General features: G+C 40.8%; 1 protein-coding gene across 1 annotated transcript in view; it reads left to right on the top strand.

Moving 5' to 3' along the window:
• ADAMTS12 (ADAM metallopeptidase with thrombospondin type 1 motif 12) overlaps positions 1–23,491 on the top strand; it is a 2,672,119-nt gene that overhangs the window by 1,369,113 nt on the left and 1,279,515 nt on the right. Inside the window, exon 9 of the mRNA XM_044085381.1 lies at positions 21,165–21,310. Within this exon, the coding sequence (XP_043941316.1) occupies positions 21,165–21,310 (146 nt within the window). The remainder of the gene's footprint in view (positions 1–21,164; positions 21,311–23,491) is intronic.

Here is a 23,491-nt window from a genome sequence, read left to right as displayed (position 1 = left end):
AAAACGACTAAATGTACAAATAATAGTTGTATGGTTTGATGTCACTGTATATGCTGTTCCAGTTGGTTGTGTGCATACTGAGTTAAGTTCCTTGCTGCAAAGCTGTTTGTGTGGCAAAGAGGGTTACGGCATCCATCCTGTGTTCTGAAGGTACATTGGAAGGAGAATTCAAATTCAGACCTATGTAGTAATGTCTCATGTGTACTAACATTTTCTAGTGAGTATGCCATGGGTTGCTTTTCCTCATTTCAACTACCTTTCCCTTTTTTTTTTCCTTTTTTTTTTTACTGGCCAGTGCTGCTTACTGCTAGCATGGGAGACTGAGAAAAATGAATGTCAGGTTTGGCTGTGCTTATCTCATTTGTGCAGCGTGGCAGTGCACAAATTGGACAACTGGCCAGACAGGACCCAGTCAGCCAAAAATAGAAACTAGATGCATTCAAGTTATACTACTGGACATCTCGCAAACCTTATAAGTGACATTGTGCTGCAGTTAACAGCAAGACCTTAAAAATGATTAGCAAAATAGAAAATGTCATGTAACTAGCCTGTGGTGGCAGGTGTTAAGTGTAGGGCTGCAGTACAGATGGCCCTGCATTCTAGTACAGGGTGTACAGCGTTTGTCTTACTGTTGTGACATTGCAGTTTATAGCAATGAATTACAACATAGACAAGTGTTTTCTCAACCTTCTTGTGGTAACAGGTGTTAGTGTAGGACTGCCATACACATGGTTCTGGGTTCAAATATAACAAATTCTATACACTTTTACTGTTGTTCCACTTCCCATTATAGTTAATCTCACTTATAACACTTGTCATGGTGTAGCTGATATTAATTATATGTATGAAAGCAGAGGCACTAGTATTGTGTTAGTTATGTAATTACTTATATATATATTATCACATTTATTATCAAATGTATGACTGTGATTATACTGTGTACTATATTCCTGTAAGAATATTTCTGCTATCTGGACTGCCATGACCTTCACATTTGTCTAACATACATTTACAACTGCCTGTACATCCAATTATCATGAATTTGCTTGCTACTGTTGCAGTCCGCTTACCATTGCACAAACACCATGCTCGGAGGTGCACACTGCCAGGTTTGCACTATGGTAAGAGAAAAGCAACATTTTCAAACAATGTGTGCACTCACAGTAAATGTTATGACTGTAATTGGTGGGAAAACATCACTCTCCATTGCTCTTGATCCATGGTAGACATGGCAGGTGTTTCTGGAGAAGGTGTCAGATTTAGGGCACAGAGATGGGCTGTCCAAGAGTCCAAGATTTTTATTGGACTCCTAGTTAAACACCACAGTACCAGGCTTCTGCAGGGAGTCTATTCTGCCTCCCAGTATAAGTTGGAAGTTTGGGAGAGTTTGGCCTGAGCTGTAACCAGTGCCACTGGTATCCCTCAGACTAGTGACCAATGTAGGCATCACTATAATGACTTACCGTGGAGGAGTAGGCATGCCATCAATGCTTGTATCAAGGAATTTAGGGCTGCAGACATTCCATAGCTGTGTAAGTATAATCTACAGAGAGTACTTGTAAGATTTAAAAGCTGAATATAGGCAGGACTGCTATTCATAATGGTATTCTGTTCTGTTCTGTTCTGTTTTTTCCACAGCTGCCATGGACAGGGAGGCCAATGTAAGAACCCATGTGGCTAGATTGGTGAGGATAAGGGAAGCATCTGGTATGTATGCAGCAGAAGAGTAGTGTTATTATAACATCACCCAGAATGATACCACAGTACAACCAGAAAATGATCGATTTCAACAATTGGCTAAGTTTCTGGTGTCATTCTAAGGGGATCCAGTATCTGTCTGCTTGGGATGACATGATTAACAGACCTCGATGCTTTGCCAGAGATGGCCTGCATATGTCACCCCTGGGCTTCCGGATACTGGCCAAGGCTCTTGCCATGCCTGTAGTGCCTTTTTTAGGTGGTGTTCCAAAGACCAAATTACCACCGTAACAACTAAAAACAAATGCAATCTAAGGGTCATGCTGCTCAATGCTAGAATAAATCTGAAAATGCACTCGCTCAAAGCACTCCTTAAAATGGAGAACATTGACATTTGTGCTCTAACAGAGATCTTGTTCAAGGCAGCAGAAAGCACCCCTGAACTACCAGGCTATAATTCATTCCACACCTTCTGGCCCCAGAACTTGGGCTGAAACTCCAAAGGCGGTGGTGTTTCCATATTCATAAAGGATGCGCACACCTCCAGACTGGTAGCCCAACATAATGCATCAAAGATACTTCAGGTGCAGCTAACACTGGGTAAGACAGTGATTCAGGTCATAGCCTGCTATAAGTCCTCAACAATGTCCCAAGACTCACACTCCATGTTGCTAAGCACATTGGGGAATATTAGGGTCAAATCTAGCACTCTCATACTGGGTGACTTTAACTACCCCTCCATTAACTGGGAAAACTACTCATGTACCAATACACTTGCCCAACGTTTCCTGGAATTCATTAATTCAGATGCTCTGGACCAGCTCATTCTTACCCCCACTAGAAGTAGCAACATCCTTGACCTGGTCATTACTAACATGGGCGACCATTGCTCTACACCAGTAGTTAACTCCTCCCTGGTTAGATCCGAGCACAAACTAATCACCCTAGAAATCCACATCCCTCCCACCCCACCCCCTCGCAAAGGTAACTAGCATGAACAACTTCTCCAAAGCTAACTTTGGGCTCCAAAAAACAGAGTTGGCTAACTTCATGGCACCCATGCAAATGGAGAATAGTTGCATGACTGCCAAATCATACACCAATGCACTGTACAAACACGTACACAAATGCATGGATCTCACCATACCCAATAGAACCAAAATTCTCTTCTCTAAAAAAAGGAAGCCAATCTGGTGGTCCCCTGCCATAAAGAAACTCTATAACAATGGAGGAAACTGATGCAAAATAAAGTGAAGTCCTAACACTGGAAAAACTCCCTTATCAGCTTCAACAAAAGGTTGAGATCCCTCATCAAATTCTCTAAAGCTAGCTAAGAAAACAGAATTGCAGCAGATAGTAAAGACAACCACAAGGCCTTTTATAGTTAGATAATGAATCTCCATGACAATACCCAGATTTATTGTGAGCTACTGCACAATGGTACCTCCTATACTGAACCAACAGATATTGCCAATATACTGGCGAACAGATTCGTGTCCAAATTTAACACCCCCCCAAGGGCAAATCACAATGCCAGTAGATTACCAGGCACCCAGTATTACTGCTGCACAGGTTAAAACAACACTGTCCAAGGCCAAGAATGCAGCTTCCATGGAACCTGACAATATCCCTGGCTGTATTCTACATGTACTACAGAGTGAACTGCCACCTCATCTATGTGCCTTGTTCGATCACAGCCTCACCTCAGGCTTTGTCCCTACCAAATGGTGCACTGCTACAGTCATCACTCTCCACAAAGGAAGAGTGACTACAGACCCTGGGAACTATCACTCCATTAGCCTGATGATTCTGATATGCAAAGCTATGGAACACATCATCATGGACCTAATAAACAAGGATATAGGGAATCTTCAAACTCTGGATCCCACACAGTTTGGTTTGGTGAAGGGTAGTTCATGCCTGCTCAACTTGGTTGACTTCTTTGAGTCAGTCACCAAAGCTGTGGATGAAGGCAATGTGGTTCATACACCCTACCTTGATCTGGCCAAGGCGTTTGATACCATTTCCCATTCAGGAATCACAGAAAAACTCACTAAGCTAGGCATCAACCCCTATATCACTAGAGGAGTTGCAAACTGGCTCACAGATAGAACCTACAAGGTGAAAGTAGCAGACTTCAAGTCAGATTGCCGACCAGTCACAAGTGGAGTCCCACGGGGTTCGGTCCTGGGTCCTCTCATGTTTGGTATATACTTCTCTGAAGTCCAGGCCAACACAAAGGGCCTCTGGCTGACAAAGTTTGCAGACAATTGCAAGTTGGAAGCTATTATTAACTCCCCAAGTGATGTTGACATCCTACAGAAAAGCCTCACTGAGACCAACGACTGGTGTCAAAACCATAGCCTTAAGCTCAATGCCAAAAAATGTGTCGTCATCCCCTTTGGAAAAACCTGGTTCTGATGAATTACCACATCGATGGTAGTCCACTGAATACAGAAGGTGCTATAAGAGATCTGGGAACACAGGTCGACAGTCGCCTCTCTTTTGACTACCACATTTTCACTGTGGTCAGAAAGTCCTTCTATGTGGCACATCTCATTACTAAGGGTTTTGCATCCAGGAAGAAAGAGGTCATTGTCTCCCTGTACTCTTCCCTCATTAGCCCAATCACTGAGCACAATGCCACATTTGGCATGTACCTCACTAGACACCTGCAACAACTGGAGAGGCCACAAAAGTACCTCACAAAGAGGATTGTAGGCCTTAAACACTTGTCCTATATGGACGGACTCAAAAAAACTGCAACTATTCTCTGTCTCATATCGCCTACTTAGAGGCAAACTCTGCTTGAGATAGAAAGCCATGTCTGATCCAGCTCTGTTAGAAATGCTACATCTAAAAAATCCAAATCCCTCTGCACCACATGCTCCAGTGACCTCAACCTCATTACCACACTCAACAGAACATGCTGGAGAGACAGGTTCATAACCCAGAGACTGCCCATGCTATGGAATAGATTTCCCATAAATGTCAAACAGAGCACCTCACTGGCCCTCTTCAAAAGAAACCTTGGCAAGTGGAAGGGAGATAGAAAATTCACCCTGGGGATCACTCCAGTGGGTCTAGTCAAAAGAGGCACTGGGAATTAAGGTCGGGTGGCACAATGTCAGGGTAATCCTATGGGCTAGGTTTGTAAGGGCTCCAGGGCCACTAGCCTAGTGAACACCTATGAACCTATGAACCTATTAAAAGTTAAAAATAGCTTTTTTGATATTTTATAGAGTTGTATCAAATTGAGCATGCATATTTCAACTGTAAAAGCACACATGCATGCATTAGTCTGCAGCAGAAACCAAGAATACAATATTAGACTTTAGTTGGAGGTTGGTTTAGTACTTTCATTGAAGGTTGGGTGTCGAGCTGGCACCTCGGCACTGTAAAAATCTACTGCCAATCATTAGCGGACCAGAGTTCCGCTGTGGTGACCCCTAACCGGGAAAATTTGAAAGAAGAACAGCAAGTTGGAGGTTGTGGGTTTAAAGACCACATTTCCCAATTGTACAATACTGTTAATTATTCAATTATGTGTACCTTAAAGGTTTAAAGTAAAAGCTCTATACCAGTGACACACATGGCCTGATGTAAACTCTAATCTGTATAACTGGAGCATGCATATCTGCAATATATGTACATGTCATGGAGTACTTTCTGCAGTCTGTAGTATAGTGTGGTAGTCTTAAAAGTAAAAGTTCTCTGTTAGGAGGTGGTAGTCTTAAAAGTAAAGGTTAAGATAACAGAGTCAAATAATTGTATTAATGTATTGTATGTCACATATGAAGGGACTAATCTTATCACTTTTTTCTCTCATCCCAACTCTTATCTCTCTTTTTTATTTTATTTTATTGTATTTTTTTTTTTGTATTTTATTATGTGTCATCAAAATGTGCCCATGTCTTCCATGTATACCACATTACTAAATGCTCCACAGCACAGCAGGGTAGGCCTGCCACATAGGATCTGCCTAACCCCCTCTCCGCCAGCTCTAGCACTGTTGCTCAGCATGTCTGTGTGCCAACGTGGCAGCACCACTTCTGCTGCCCCTGCACTACCTACCCCCTAAGGTAGTCCTGTCCTGGAGGCAAGTCCTGTAATACCGTCAGTGAACAACAGCAGAGGTGGTGATTTTATCACCCACACCGAGATGCCAGGGATGGTGCATAGAGTTGTACACCACACTTTTGCTGCACACCTAAGCTGGTTGGAAAGGCTGCTTTCCCTCATTTTACGCAGTAGGAGTAGGAGGAGAAGGAGATGCCAAGTACTCCATACTAAGGTGGAGTGATGTGACAGTGATGACAGTCTAGTTGGTGAGGGCTCAATTCTCTTTGTCACCAAGCTTTACTACCATGGTTTCTGGATGCCCCCACCCTCACCCCAATCATGGTGTCCCCCAAACGTTTGTGTCCATCATTGTCCCTGTTGCTTGTCTTGTTTGTCTTTTCTGTTTCCAATTGCTTCCTCACCTCCCCAGCTTACTTCTCCCAGACAAACCTACGTCCCTTCCCCAACATTCCTGTCTCTATCAAGAAAAAAAAAATGGCACCTTTCCCACAAAAAAAACAAAAAAAAAACATTTTGCACAAGTGTCTTCTTGCCACACTTGATTCAGTCCATTTGGCTATACAACATGATTGTGTTGTGGTCACCCCTCTCTCTGCAAGTGACAGTCCAAATTCAGTAAATATTTTGCACGTGTTCACTTTAGACTGTTAAAGAAATGGACAGCTATGGTTGTTTCCTTCCTCCCTCCTGCACATTCCTGCCCTGCTTTCCCTTTGTCCTTCCTCCTGCTTGCTCTTCATTTCACTATCTTCCCCATTTCTTTTCTTTAATGCGTTATTGCCTGATGGTGTGCATCGTGCACCAACGAGCAGCAGCTATAATGTGAAAGTCGTTAAAAGCATTACATACAACTGTATTTGAACCCAGTACCATCTGGCCCCATAAAAGAATGTATAGCTACATTAACTGCATTAAAAATATGCTACCACAGAGTCCATTAAGCAGCAGGTGTATTTCATAGACTCAGTACTAACTCTCAGGCTTTACCAATGCATCTTGTGTTTGTGCACTGCTTAGTTACACACAAACAAGTGTATCTCACATGCGTATGCACTTTGCTAACTATTGCACAAACCTGCTGCACACTACACTATGGAAAAGTACATATTGTGCTGTATTGCTGCAGTTTACTGTCCATTTCCTGTGTATGACATGAAATTACATGTGGAAACATTACAAACTGAGGGCCCTGTCCAATAGTATGTCACATATTTGCAATGCATCCATATGTTTGCACCCCCCAACCATTGCAACTTTGGGGTGTCTGCATTTTTTCCACACATATATCAACCATACTAGAAAATGTAATATCAAATGTTGTGTGCATCAATACACCTTAAAAAAAGCCTTATCTACAAGACTAGTGCAGGAATCAGCATGAACCATATCCACAGGCACATAGGTGACCTTCAACATACTTGACTGTACCCAATTTGGTTTTGTCAAGGGCAGATCTTGCTTATTGACCTTTGTGAACTTCTTGGATACTGACCCCAAAGACCTGGATGAGGGATAACAGGACATAATGCTTATGCTGAGTTAGCTAGGGCCTTTGACACTATCCCCCATTAATGTCATGGTGAAGATCTCTCATCTGGAAATTAGGCCATAGAGTGCCAGACAGACAGCCAACTGGTTTAATGACACAACACATACTCTTAAAATTGGGGACTCCACCTCCAACACTAGCCCACTAACCAGTGGAATACCACAAGGATCAGTGCTGGGCCCTCAGCTGTTTTGAAAATGCTTTCCTAAAACACAGGCAACAGTAGATGGCCTGTGGTTTACCATGTTTGCAAAAGACTGTTAACTGGATGCAATCATATAGAGTCCCCCAGTGATAGTAACATGTTACAGAAAGGGTTGACACAGACTAATGATTGTTGTCAAACTCACAGACTGAACTTCAAAACATACAGTGACTCATTGTCCCCTTTGACAACGATGTAGCCATGCTAATTATGATATACATAGCACCCCCTAAGCTCAAACACAAAGTTCTGAGAATTGGGAACACATGTTGGTAGCAATCTATAGTTTCATCACTATGTGCCCAAAGTGGTGACACACACAATCTGCATTGTGTACATCATACATATAGACATCACATCCAAGACTAGGGTAGTTATACCTCTACTGTACTCTACCGTTATCACACCAATAACAGAGTACAATGTTCACATCTGTCAGTACCTCACCAGACACCTGCAGCAATGCGAGAAAACACAGAGTTGTGCCTGGGAGAATGCCAGACCTCCAAACTTGACATGCATGAAAAGACTGATATACCTGTCTCTGTACTGGGTGTCATGCAGCCTGCTGACAGGTGACCTATGCCTGCCCTGCAGAGCAATCTCAGATCCTGCCCTTCTGGAAATTATGGACATCTGCAATTCAAATGGGACAAGAATAATTTGACCCAGGGTTCTCAACCTGCTGGGGAGACAGATATATCCCACAGTGAGTCACACTCCTCTGTAATAGGCTCCTAATGCTTGTGAAGCAGTTTTCCTCAATGACCCTGTCCAAGTGCAACATGGAGTACTGGTTGGGCCATCATAATGTCACCTCTGGGCTAGCACCTATGTCCCTATTGGATAAGGCCAATTGATACTGCTCACAAACTTGCTGTGCTAAACATGGCCATCCAACTATGCTCAATAACAGTACTTATGTTTTTACACAGCTAGGCTTCCAAATATCTTAGTGCTATTAGTCTAGTGGAACCTATATGAACCTGTGAAGCTATGTGCATATGCAAGCCTCCCAACCTGTTGTTCCACATATGGCCTGTTGATGTCATTTCCTGTAAGTTCACCTGCAATCTTATATAAATCAGACATGCTGTGCTTTTGTAAAGTACTGGGTTCTGTAGTATGTGTAATTAGATAGGTAGAGGCTCTATTCTCACTGCAGTCAAGTGTGCGTGTGTGTGTGTGTGTGTGTGTGTGTGTGTGTGTGTGTGCGTGTGTGTGTGTGTGTGTGTGTTTATGTGTGTGTGTGTGTGAGCTGTTTCTTGACATTACAGACAGCATGTTGCACAAGCATGCAACAGATACTGCCAATGTGATCAGCTATATCACATTTTTGGACATACAGTCCTCCCACCAGGGCAGGGGCAGGGATTGGTCTGGAGGCAAGGAAGAAGGCAGCTCATCCTGCACAATAAAGATTACAGTGGCATGGCTTTTAATCCTTCTACATATGTCAAAAACTGAAAGGCTGCCAGCCCAGCTAGAGAGAATATTGTAAATGTTTCTATGTGATTTGTAAATAGTAATATAATGCACAGGCTGGTTTTACAGATGTAGAATAGAACTATGTTATGATTAAACTATATGTTGTACTGAGCTTCAGAAATGTAACCACAGTACATCCTGCTGGAAGAAAGGTGATAAAGTAAAACATGTTATGACTGTTTGACCTCAGGACTCTTAGACGGGATGTCTGGGTAAAGGAATTCTTTCTATTGTCTTAGGACAAGAGTTAATTGCTAGATTTTACATATATAATGCCTTTTATAGCTGTGGCTTCCCACAGGTGCACATTACAAAAAGAAATGTAAATTTTGAGTTTCTGTTAGCATGGGAAGCTAAATCAGAACTGTTAAGAATGATGCAATCTAAAATGAGTCAGCAGTGATGTTTTATCAATTTAACGACTTTCTCAGAGATAGAGAGAATTAGAGCATTTTGGATTTTGTCTGAACCTGAACACATCTACTCACCAGTACTCTGCCTTTGCTCTGTATGGTTGTAAGTTATTTAGAACATTGTTTCTCTTTGAATTAGATAGAAAATAGTAAGGTTAGACTAGCTGTTTTCTATATTTAAGTCAGACTATTCCACAGTGTTATTTTAAGCATTTTCCTGTGTCTGAACTCTTGACTAGCACTGTGTTGAATTGAGGAGATTTGTATTGTATTTTTATTATTTATTATTAAATACTTTTAAACCTTTTAACTGTGGCTGTTTTGTGTACAGAAAATTTAAGCTCTAGAGTACATTGCATGTATATGGTGATACTGTCCAAGCTACTCCAATAAGCCTTGCTGTTCGTCATACTTACTAATTGGATAATAATAATATTGCACAGTAAAACTGGACACCCTATGGTAAGGGCCTTATTAGTAGCTGATATTAGTGGTTGGTGGCAGTAGATTACTACCTTACAGCTTGGCAGGATGGGGCATAGCTGGAGAACCTGTGCTAGCCTTCCCCAAGAGTGTCTGTGTATTTGTATATAACTCATATCTCAAAGTGTGTGTGTGTGTGTGTGTGTGTGTGTGTGTGTGTGTGTGTGTGTGTGTGTGTGTGTGTGTGTGTGTGTGTGTGTATGTGTGTGTGTGTGTGTGTGTGTGTGTGTGTGTGTGTGTGTCAGCTTCTTGGACAGGGACACAGAGTACTGGTTGGACAGAGATAGTGCTGGAGGTTTTAGCTTGACCACGAGGCTGAGACCTGTTCCCTATAGCTGTGGCAGTGGGAAGTCTTATTGGGGATCTGGGGGGAAATGGAGAAACCAACCCCAGACTGACTGTGATCTCTGTGTCTTAAGGGAAATTGTACTTTACTGTGTGTGTACTTGTCATCCTTCCCAATGTGCATGCCCCTCACTGGAGCTAGTATTAAGGATTAATGCTCCTTGATTACTGGGCCAGTGCATGGGCATCACATATTAATTGGTTGGCATTGGTGGGATATCCACACCACCATATTAATTGTTGGCAGTGATGGGATATCTACATCAAGTATTAATTGTTTGACAGTGGTGAGTTAGCCACATCAAACTTGAATTGGCTTGTAGTGGTGTGGATAGTGAATTCCTGTAGCATGTGTACAATGATCACTGAAGGTGTTTTGTACTCCAAATCAGCCACACAGTGAAAATTCAGAGTTCGGATCACAGTTGTTTTATTTCTTTTGTTAGCTTAGTTAGTCAGGGAGAGTGGGCAAGCATGTCAGCAGAGGAGCATAGGAAGCTGACAAGGGGTCAGTTGGCTGAGATGTGCCAGGCTAAGGGACTGATGTATGGAAACCTGACTAAAGCAGGCATAATTGCAGCTTTGGTCACAGCTGCATCAGAAAACAGTAATCAGGAGGATAATCAGACTGGCTGTGGATGTATACAACACTCAGATAATGGACAGCTCAACCTTTCTGCAGAGGACTTAAAAATCCATCTGGAGGTAAAGAGACTTGAGTTGGAGGCCAGGGGTTTGGAAACAGAAGCAGAGAGACTGAGATGTCTACATGCTGAGGAGAATGAGAAACTGCTATGCCTGGAAGCTGAGGAGAAGGAGAGGCAGAGGCAGCAGGAAAAGGAGATGCTCATTCTTTGCCAGAGACATGGAGGTAATGGGGAAGGGAGTAACTGGACCCCAGAAGCACAAAAGGTCAGTGCATTTTTTCCACAGTTTACAGAGGAGGATACATTTGATGGTTTCATTCATATGTTTGAGAGGATATGTAAACAGTATGATGTTGACCAAAGGCTCTGGATGTGGTTCCTGACCCTCTTACTCCATGGTAAAGCTGTAACCGTGCTGTCTAAATTATCTGATCACAAACCTTTTGATTATACTGCTGTTAAGAATTGTCTGTTAGAATTTATTAAGCTAACACCTGAAATTGGGCATAGATGCAAGGCAGAGGAAAGTGTGTGTGAATATGTTGCTGAACTGTGCTCTTATTTTCATGGGTGGGTGAGTGGATGTCAGGTCACCACTTTTGAAGGGCTGGCAGACCATTTGGTGAGGGAACAAGCCCTTAGCACTTGCCTGAGGACATGAGAATCTGGTTAGCTGATAGACAATGTGCTACTTCAGATGAGTTGAGAAAGAATGGAGACCTATACCTAGCAAGCAGGGTATCAATGCACAGGAAAGGGACACCTAGTGCTGCGTATGGGTCTAAAGAAACCCATGTTGGGCAGCTCAGACATAATCTTCTAGTAGCAGGGGAAGCCACTAGTCCAGGCACACATCCATGACCTAGAGTTAAATATTTTGAATGCAACCAGTGGGGCCATGTGGCATATAAATGTCCATAGAGGCAAGGTGGGGAACAAAAGATGAGGGAGCCAGTAAGTGGAAAAGATAAAATGCCAATAGTAGGTTGTCTTGAGACAACAGGGGTACCAAACTACCATCTTGCAGATGTCCTGATAAGGAAGGATTTTTATGAGGCAGTAACAAGTGTTAATGCAGTTACATGCAGTCAAGCTTCAAGACAACCATCTGGGTCTGGTAGCCTGGGGAGATGCAGACAGACTGCATACTTGCAGCCAGGACTGATGAGGTGGTTACTTCAGGGAGGGAGCTACCCTGTAACAATGAGACTGAAGGTGAGCCACAGCTGCTTGTGGGTACTGATGTTTCCTTGGACAGAGTGATTGCAAAGGTAGAGGTGAGTAGCAGTACCCAGGCTGACAGTGAGGCACCACTGTCAGAGAATACCAGACTTCCTGCAGATGGGAAGCTGAGATGGGTTACAAAGAGGAAGCAGAGGCAGGCTCAACTCTCAGACCCTACATTACAGGTAGCTAGTGAGGCACCTGATTCTCAAGGGAAGGGGGAATCTGTATACTGGGACAAAGGGTTACTGTATAGAGAGTGGACTCCGGAGGGAGGGCTAGAAGTTGAGAGAATACAGCAGTTGGTAGTGCCTAGAGCCTACTGTCTGGTGTTTCTAGCCATAGCCTATGATATTCCCTTTGCATATCATATGGGGATAAAACCTATAAAGAGACACATTATACAGAACTTCTATTGGTCTGGAATTTCAAGAGAAGTAACAGGGTACTGCAGGACCTGTGAGGATTGCCAAAAGGTAGGCAAGGCAGGAGACAAGGTGAAAGCTCCTTTTTTGCCTTTGCCTGTGATTGACAAACCATTTCAGAGGGTAGCTATGGATATTGTGGGACCTCTGAGTACCCCAAGTTCCACAGGGAGAAAATATATCCTAGTGGTAGATTATGCTACAATATATACTGAGGCAGTGGCTTTGTCTTCCATTGAGACAGAAAAGGTGGCAAATGCTTTGTTAAAGATTTTCAGCAGGATAGTTTCCCAAAAGAAATACTGACTGACAGAGGTGCCAATTTCATGTCAGACCTGCTGGCTTGTCTGTGGAAGTTCTGTGGGGTGAAGCACCTAAAGACTACCCCAACCATCCCCAGACTAATGGTCTTGTTGAGAAGTTAAGCTCTAAAATCAAGTCCATGCTACTGGCATTTGCAGACCAGTTTAAGAGGGAGTGGGACAAATATTTGTGCCATCTGTTGTTTGCTTACAGAGAGGTTACCCATGAATCCACAGTTTTTTTTAGCCTTTGAGTTGCTTTATGGTCATAGAGTGAGAGGACCTCTAGATTTAATCCAAAATGAGTGGGAGGGCAAGTGTGAATCTCACAAGGAGTCTGTTGTGGCATATGTCCTAAACTGCAGGACAGGGTTCATGGAACTCATGGGCTTGGCCCAGGAGAACGAGCCCAACATCAGAAAAAGGTCTGGTATGACAGGAATGCTTGAGCTAGAGACTATGCTGTGGGGCAGCAGGTAATGATTCTCATTCGCATCAGACACAACAAGCTGCAGGCAGCCTGGGAGGGACCCTACAAGGTGGTAAGAAATGTCAGTGATGTTAACTACATGGTAAAACTGCTAGGCAGGTGGCAGGAGCACAAATCATGCCATGTTAACATGATGAAACCTTATCATAAAAGGGAGGCCCTTGTGCTGAGTATTTGCAGTGGATGGCAGGAGGAGTCTGAGGGAGATCTGGTGACTGATCTCCTCAGTGAGGCTCGGACTGACATCTCAGTGGAAGGGTAGCAATGTCCCAACAGCTATACCCTACCCAGGTTTGAGAAATCTTAGCAGTGTTACAGGAGTTCGGGGACATGTTCACTTGGAAACCAGGGTGCACCCACCTGGTGCTGCACCAGGTGAATACAGAACCCCAAAGGCCTATTAGACAGGTCCTTTATAGGGTGCCTGAGTGAGTTAAACAGACTTTGAAGGAGGAGATACATGAAATGATGGAACTAGGGGTAATTCAAGAGTCTAACAGTCCCTGGGCCTCCCCAGTGGTGCTGGTGCCAAAGAAGGTTGGCAGCACCAAGTTCTGTGTGGACTACAGGAAATTAAATAGTCAGAATGAGTCAGATGTTTACCCCATGCCTAGGACAGATGAAACCCTAGAGCAGCTGTGTGGGGCTAAGTATCTTACCACCATTGATCTTACCAAGGGTTATGGCAGGTGCCCTTGACTCTCAGTGCTAGAGAGAGGTCAGCCTTTATGACTCCTTTTGGCATGTATGAGTTCACAAAGATGCCCTTTGGGATGAAAAATTTCCCAGCAACTTTCCAGAGGCTGGTAAATCATATCCTAGCAGGAGCAGGAGGGTTTGTCCTTGCTTACCTAGATGATATTGCCATCTACAGCCATTCCTGGCAAGAGCACTTTCAGCATGTCAGGAAGGTGCTGGACAGACTGCAGAAGGTAGGGTTCACCATTAAGCCAAGCAAATGCCAGGTGGGTGTGGCAGAGGTCTCCTACATGGGACATCGAGTGGGAGATGGCAACATCAGGTGAGAACCTGCCAAAGTGGAACCCATTCAGACATGGCCTGCACCTGTTACCAAAAAACAGATGAGGGCATTCTTATGGACAATAGGGTACTACAGAAAGTTTGTCCCCAGTTATAGTACCATAGATGCTCCCCACACAGACCTGGCAAGAAAAAGACAGGCTAGATAAGGTAGTGTGGGCCACAGCATGTGAGCAGGCATTCCAGAAGCTTAAACAAGCTTTGGGAGACCCCATTGTGTTAGCCAGTCCAGATTACAGCAAACAATTTGTTGTGCAGGTGGATGCTTCAAACCATGGGGTGGGGGCTGTATTTAGCCAGATTTCTTCATAGGGACAAGAGAACCCAGTGGTTTATCTCAGTCATAGGCTCTAACCCAGGGAGGAATGTTATGCAGCTGTAGAAAAGAAATGTCTATCCATAGTATGGGCACTGCAGAAATGTCAGCCTTATCTGTATGGAAGGAAATTCACTATAGTTACATATCACAATCCCCTAACATGGTTACACTGAGCCAGCCAGCAAAATGCTAAGTTGCTAATATGGAGCCTAGGGTTGCAAGCATATGATATGTCTGTGCAGCACTGCAGTGGGATTAACAATGCCAATGCAGATGGGCTCTCAAGACAGGGAATAGGGTAAGGTGTACTCAGATAGACCTAAACCTCTCAAGCTGCATTTCTCAAGGATCACTTGAAAATCTAGCTTGAGTTCTCAGGAAGGGTAGAAATGTGAAAAACTGAAAGGCTGCCAGCCCAGCCAGATAGAATATTGTAAATAATTCTTTGTGATTTGTAAATATTAATATAATCCACAGGCTGGTTTTACAAATGTAAAAGAGAATTATATGTTATGACTAAACTATATGTTGTACTGAGCTTCAAAAATGTAACCACAGTGCAGCCTGCTGGAAGAAAGCTGATAAAGTAAAGGATTTTATGACTGTTTGATTTCAGGGCTCAAAGACAGGATGTCTGGTTGAAGGAATTCTTTCTATTGTCTAAGGACAAGAGTTAATTGCTAGATTTTACATATATAATGTCTTTTATAGCTGTGGCTTCCTGCAGGTGCACATTACAAAAAGAAATGTAAGTTTTGAGTTTCTGTTAACCTGGGAAGCTAAATCAGAACCGTTAAGAGTGACGTAATCTAAAATGAGTCAGCAGTGATGTTTTATCAATTTAAGACTTTCTCAGAGATAGAGAGAATTAGAGCATTTTGGATTTTGTCTGAACCTGAACACATCTACTCACCAGTACTTTGCCTTTGCTCTGTATGTATTTAACTTATTTAGAACATTGTTTCTCATAGAAATAGATAGAAAATAGTAAGGTTAGACTAGATGTTTTCTATATCTATATTTAAGTCAGACTATTATACGGTATTATTTTAAGCATTTTCCTGTGTCTGAACTCTTGACTAGCACTGTGTTGAATTGATGAGATTTGTATTGTGTTTTTATTATTTATTATTAAATACTTTTAAACTTTTCAACTGTGGCTGTTTTGTGTAGAGATAATTTAAGCTCTAGAGTACATTGCATGTTTATGGTGATACTGTCCAAGCCACTCCAGTAAGCCTTGCTGTTCGTCATATTTACTAATTGGATAATAATAATATTGCACAGTAAAACTGGACATTCTTTGGTGAGGGCCTTATTAGTAGCTGATATTAATGGATGGTGGCAGTGGATTATTATTTTATAGCCTGGCAGGAAGGGGTATAGCTGGAGAACCTGTGCCAGCCTTCCCCAGGAGTGTATATGTGTTTGTATATAACTCATATATCAAAGTGTGTGTGTGTCAGCTGCCTGGGCAAGGGTATGAAGCACTGGTTGGACAGAGATGGTGCTGGAGGTTTTAGTTTAACCACTAGGCTGAGACCTGTGCCCTATAGCTGTGCCAATGGGGAGCCTTATTGGGTATCTGGAGAGAAAGAGAGAAGCAATCCCCAGACTGACTGCGTGCTCTTAAGGGAAATATTACTTTACTGTGTGTGTACTTGTTATCCTTCCCAATGTGCATGCCCCTAACTGGTGCTAGTGGTGAGGATTGAGACTCCTTGATTACTGGGCCAGTGCACTGGCATCACAGCATACATGATGGCATGGTTTGTAGACCCTGTGTTATCTTTCTGAGAAAAGCCATGTGGTTTCTCCAGCTGCTACATGTGGCTGGTGAGTTACATGTTAAAAAGTGCATTATACTCTATCAGTGCTGTAATGAGGTTTGACTGCAGTGCTGTCATACAAGCCTAAGATCTCAGTATAATGGCATGACTTATGATGTGCACAACATAGGCTTTCAATAGCAGTGTGGACACTTGGTGGTCAACGTTCAGATTGCTATCTACATGTGTTCCCTGTGCTTGCATCACTGGTTTTCTGCCTAGCAGGATTGCTGTTAATGATGTTATGAACATGGAACTCCACTTTTCAGATGGACAACATTACAAACACACATTTCTGCATTTATTTGTGTGTGTGCCTTTGTCACCATTCAGTTGTGTGTGTTAGCTCATCTTGTACTATGTTATCATGATTGGTGGAATCAAAGATTGCACCCAATATGCAAGAATCAGCAAACTTGGTAAGCCAAAGGCCATATACTTTAGCCTGAACTGTCGATAAATACATTCAAACAGTGAAGAGCCAACTACAGATCCCTAGGGTTTGCCAGTGGTGACAGGTCTACTGGTACAGGTTGATTCACCAGCTTTCACATGATATGTTCTGTCAGTGAGTGAATTGGTTACCCATCATCTGACATAAGATTCAATCCCCAGCTTTGTGTTTTTTCAATGATACCTGCATGTGTGATTGTGTCAAAACTCTAGGCTAGATCATAATAGGCAGTGAACAGAAATAGATAATTCGGCTGCAAGACAATAAGAGTTTTGGCCTTAATGATGCTGTGAGTCTTAAGCCTTTTTTAAAGGATAGGAAGTTAGTGCATTAAAACAAATAATAAGTTCACATTTGGTTTCCAGATAAGTTAAAAAGTAGTTTTTTATATGTATTCTCTGTTTATCATTTTTTATTATATACTGTAGTATATGAGATTTTCTAACCATATAGAAAGATGTTGTTTATGTTAAACACACATATATATGCTTAGATAGCACAGTATAGGTGCAGTTTTACTAGATATATTGCTGCAACCCCAGGGTGTGGAGACGTTACCATGACAATTGATAAATAGATCGTATAACGAGTTGTTGATTAATCAATTTAAATAGAGTTAGAGCTTTTAGATGCATAACAGTCTGAATAAGCATGGTGGATCCATGCAAAAGTGCTTACTGATTGACGTTGTGGTGATTTTATTTTTTCATATTAAAGTATTTATTAATTTTATGCAGTGTTGCCAAATCCGCTTCACTTATTTCTGTTTATACGGTTGTCTGTATTTTTTTTAGGCTTCATTTCTGACAGTGGTTTTCTTTTGAATATGTCGTGTTTATGTTGCAGATGAGGTTTACATCCCTAGAACGGGTATTTTTGATGCTATTTGATTTGCAAATGTGCAACAAGCCCATCAGTTTGGGATCAGAGGATGCCTTGTAAGCTAGGCATAGATCATTGTGCAGCAGTCTGTAGGAGACTGATTACAGGGTTAGGGTTTGATACAGTTTGGGTAGGACTTTTTATTTACTCCCTATATTCTTTTTGTAAAAAACCTCTGTGGTTTCTCATGCTGATTCAAGTGTCTGGTCAGGTGCATGTCAATGAGTGCATTGTAATTGATTTCTTTATATATTCCCTCAGCCTCTATTTGCTTATAGCATGACTATGAGTAAGTAACCTAACCAGATAGTTCTCCTGGGCCGTGTCTCAAAAAAGTCCAGGTGAAGTACTGTTTTACCCCTGTTAACAAATATAAATAAATAAATCAGTAAATAAATAATGCATTCTGTTTGACTTTTTAGAATCTGAGCTGCACATACAACACACAGACACCCCCCACACATACACAAAACACAGGCACATAATATATATAATCGTGGATAATCAGTATTCTTGGTGACAGAATGGAGGCGACGGACATAAGAGCAAAAGCAAACAAAACACTCCCTTCCCTGGTAACAGATGGTATCAGCACTTTTGGTATGTAGATCTGGCCCCCTAGATGAACAAATGGTTTGGGGTATGCACATCGAGACAGAATGAATGGATCATTCTGGTGCTAGAAGGGAAAGGCTGAATGATCATTGTTGAGTTAAGTCCAAAAGAAGGAAAAGAAAAGAAACAAAATAGTAGTCATTTTGTTTTGCCATTAAGAAGCAGTTTCAAAGATGAAATAAAAAGTGCAGTTTCAACATTCCTCATTTGATTAAATCTAATTAGTAAAGTCTTATGATTTACCTAGGAACTTAAGAAGAGGCACTTAAGAGTCCTCCATATAGACTATTTGCAGGCATCTGAAATAAACAGGAACTATTTTTGCAAACTTTATTTAGAACACAATAACTACAATTTCACCACATAAAATTTACAAAATGTAAATGTCACCTATTCAGATTACGTTTGCAGAATCATTTCTGCTTTTGTCTCTCTAGTTACTATTGTTTTGCTTTCAGCAATCTCTTATTCTGAGATTCACTTAAATGTATGGTTATTTTTTTAGCCAATTGCTTTTTCATTTTTTGTTTTTAGTTGAATTTTACATATTCTCATAAGCCTCCATCTAAAATATTGCTTGAAACTTAATGTAGCTTAGCACATTAACATCACTTCATGAATAAAACATGTATTAACATATCTCTGTACATTCAGACTTTCTTTTATGAAGAGACCTTATATTAATATGACTAATTAGGTCTGTAGAAGGACCTTTTTATTGCCTATATTAAAAGCTAAAGTATGGAAAAACATGACATAATTATAATACCTCATATTTTGCTGTAGTCATTATTTTCATCAATAAAACAATTAGGAGTGATTATTGTGATGAAAGGGGAAACGGTATAAGTGCACCATCATAAACATTGTCATAAGATTCACATGTAACCCCTCATAAGTGTTACACTTACAGATCATCTGCCAGCACTGTGAACGTTTGTTTGTTACCTGCTGCAACTCAGCATGTTTCAGTCAGCAGGAGATCAGTGATTCTTCAGCAGAAATATAACCAGTTTGGCATCCTCCTGATGATGATCTTGACTAAGCTGTGACTCTACAGTAAGACAGAAGTCAACGTCTAGGAAGCAATATATATATATATATATATATATATATATATATATATATATATATATATATATGGGTGTATGTCATTTGATTGAAATTGATATGGTCAACCCATCAGAATGAAAACTCATTTGATAAAAAATTAATTTAACTGAAAACACATTTAATATTAAAATGCAGAAGTCTACAGAATGTACTGATGTCATTTTTTATACGAGTTATGAGGGAACTGAGTTTCACAGGTTGTATCTGGATTGCAATGGTCAGTATCATGTTCTACCCCAAGATCTGTAGACGATTTATCATTTTTGCTCCAGTGCTGAGTTACTGTGTGGGTGTTATTTTTTTCACTCAACAGTTGTACAACTATGGAGTTAATATAAATCAAGAGGGGTGTAGGGAGCAAAGACCCCCAAATGACGATGCAGTGGGGATTGCCTCTGCAAAAATGTTTTTGGTATACTTGTGAAGGATCTTTATCAAATGAGTTTTCAGTCAAATGAGTTTGACTATTTGAGTTTCATTCAAATGAGCATTCAGTCAAATGACATAGATTAACATCCACACACACACATACACACATGCGTGTATAGACACATACACACAGACATATGCATGTGCACACACACACAAACACACACACATACACACACACACACACACACACACACACACACACACACACACACACACACACACAGAGAGAGAGAGAGAGAGAGAGACAGACAGATGTTGAAAAGAAACATAAAGCTGAGACAGAGTATTAATGAATTCAGTTAGTCTGTACTTGGATGAAAATAAATTTACTAAATGTTGATTTCTGTGCTTCAGACTTATTGTTCTTAATATAAGCACTGAAACATAGATTTGGACCACATGGTGTACCTGATAACTGAAGACAACTTTGTAGCACAATCACTAACTAACTAAATAAATGACTAACCAACTAAAAACACAGCCTTATATCAATCACAAAAAACAACATTTCATTATGATTTACTGTAACAAAAACAGTTACATGACTGTGCTAACTGCAAACTGAGTGTGCATACATAAAAAATGGTTTCAGAATTTCAGTCAGTGGTTTCACTACCTGCGCAATAATCTAATCCTAGAAAGGAAACAGATTCTAAAAGATTCTTACCACAAATATGTGATGCAAATTAGATAATTGTTTCTTTTGAGATTAGTTGAAGGCTTCTACAGTACTAGGATGAAGAACAGGTCTCATGCAAAGTTTAACCATTAATATATAACCTAACATACAAGAGTGGTTCACTTTGCTTTCCCCTGGCAATCAAACTACTGATTCACTTGGTAGTGTAATGTAGTTGTTTTCTTGGGCAACATAACTAATTAATACAGTTATTACTATTTTATATGTGCTGTTTTTATAGTATTGTGATATATGACATCATTAGTACAGGGAATTTAAGAATATGTTTATAATGTAGGAGTTTTTTTTATAGAGTACTACATTTAAATCGATACATATAATTGCAAAAGTGTTTTTTTTTTTTTTTTTTTTTTTTTATAGAAATGCCTTGTAAACTGTTAAATTCAATTGTAGTATATAGTTTTAACTATAAAAATGTTTTTTGCAGTGGTGTTTAAATGGCGACTGTGTTACAGTTGGAAAAAATCCTGACATTGTGAATGGAGGATGGAGTCAGTGGACATCGTGGTCATACTGCACACGGACCTGTGGTGTTGGCGTTCAGACATCAGAGAGATTGTGTAACAATCCACAGTAAGTATTTATGTAATGAGTACAGTTAGACTAATAAAGTGCATCTGACAAAAGTCATTTTCCTTGTAAAAATATGAAGGATTCTGTGATAAACACATCCAAACAACATTTCAGGAATACAGAGCTAAACACTCAAAGGCAATATTTATCATTTTTTTTCTGCTAGTGGTTCTTAAACAATAGAAATTGCACTGTTGTCTCTCATCCCTGGATCGGAAGAATGTTAATGAGGCTTGTATTCCCAAGGTACATATTTAAATAGTTGTCATTTCTTTTATTATTAATCCTACTATTAAGATGTAACTGGGTAAACTCTTTAGGCATAAATGCCTTTTTTCAGAGGTGACCAAGAAGAATGGGTCTTGTTAAATGGTTTACATACAATTTCACAAATGAAGCTTGCTAGAAGTTCTTCTAATTCTTTGTCACTGCTTCACACCAGACTTTTTTTTCCCATTGTTTTGAAGCACAGAGCTGTTCTCCACATACTAATCATATCAGTACCTGTATTAGGACATCTGGTACTGAGATCTGTTAATATGAGAACATGTGAAATAAGAGCAATGAGTTTGCTGTTGTAGGAAGTAAACAAGGGCTTGGAAACTGAGAAATGTGAAATTCACACAAAAGAAAGGAGTCACCCATGTTACTAAAGTAATATTATAAGCAACTTGTTAAGAGCCTTCTGGAAATGGCAGGGTTTGAATTCCACAACTGCTAACCAAATGTCATGATAGATATGTGAGAGACACGGACTGAAATCCTTTTATCTACTCCATTGTCCCAAACTGACCTGCTGGCCACAAGAGGGATCGTCTGTCAAGTCAATCCAGTGGTGTCCAACAGGTAAAAGTAAAAAAATTAGAGCTCACAAATCTGATTCAGTAACAAACTCACCAAATGTAACCTGGACCCAAGGGCAGGATGGTGTATGCACTGACTGCTGTCCTGGGTGTGGGCATCCAACATCCACATCCAGACTCTGTCTGTACACTGGCCATTTAAAAAGCCATGTATTTGGCCTAGCAGCCAAGCCTTCTTTACCACCACTCTCTCTGTGAACTACAATGTCTTTCAATGCCCTTTAGCTATAATAATTGCATTTCAATATATATATATATATATATATATATATATATATATATATATATATATATATATATATATCTATGGGAACACTTCACATAATCGAATTACTGAAATCTCGAATTTCATATAGTCGAGACCATATGATCGAGATTTCAGTAAATTGAGTATGTGTAGTGTTTAAAAATAAGAGTTTACTTACCTTAATACATTGTGTGCACACAGAGGCAAGGATTCTTGTACTCTGTGTGTACGTAATGTTTTTTTTTTTTTTTGCGGTGTTGACAGGAAATGAGAAATCTCCCGTTTTGCACTTCCGCATACAGCGCAAGACGGGAGATTTCCCATTTCCCCACTGTAGCGCGATCTTGGAGTTGGTATATTTAAGTAGGGAGGGTGTGGGGGGTGCAGGGGGCAAAGCCCCCCTACAAAAGCGAAGTTTGTCTTTTTTTTTGGTTTCGCTTCAGAAGTTCAAGTTTCCGAAACTCAATCTTTTGGTTTCGGTTATTTGCAGTTCGAGATTTTGTTAATTCGAGCTTCTGAAGTGAATCTCTCTCTCTCTCTCTCTATATATATATATATATATATATATATATATATATATATATATATATATATATATATATATATATATATATGTACATGGGAGCACTACATAATCTTGAAAGTTTGAAATACCAAATTTCAAACATTTGAGACCATATAGCTGAAACCCCAAACTACCAAAAGACCAGAAGCATGAATTTCAAAATCCCCGACTATCAGGAGTTTGAAATTCGTACTTCTGGTGCTGCGGTATGGTGGAAGGGCAGGTAAGTATTTCTGTTTAACTGTGTTGGTTAGAGGTTTAGTGTGTAAGTGTGTGTTGTGAGTGTGATGTGTGTGTGCGAGGGGGATGTAGGTGTGTTGTGGTGTATTCATGTGTTTGTCTGGGTAGGTGCGACCTTGGAGTTAGAATATTTAAGTAGGGTGTGTGAGGAGCTGCACCCCCCCACATGGGGGGTGCAAGGGGGCTTGTCCCCCTGCTTGTCTGTAGGTTAGGTTTGTGTGTTTGTGTTTTGGGGGAAGGTGTGTGTATGTGTCTGTGTGTGGTGT

Source organism: Protopterus annectens, chromosome 1.part1 (genome assembly GCF_019279795.1).
Source record: "Protopterus annectens isolate FY-2018-M chromosome 1.part1, PAN1.0, whole genome shotgun sequence".
In the NCBI taxonomy this organism is placed as follows: Eukaryota; Metazoa; Chordata; order Ceratodontiformes; family Protopteridae; genus Protopterus; species Protopterus annectens.
The sequence above is the reverse complement of the archived record's forward strand: the minus strand, read 5'-3'. Positions and strand labels throughout refer to the sequence as shown.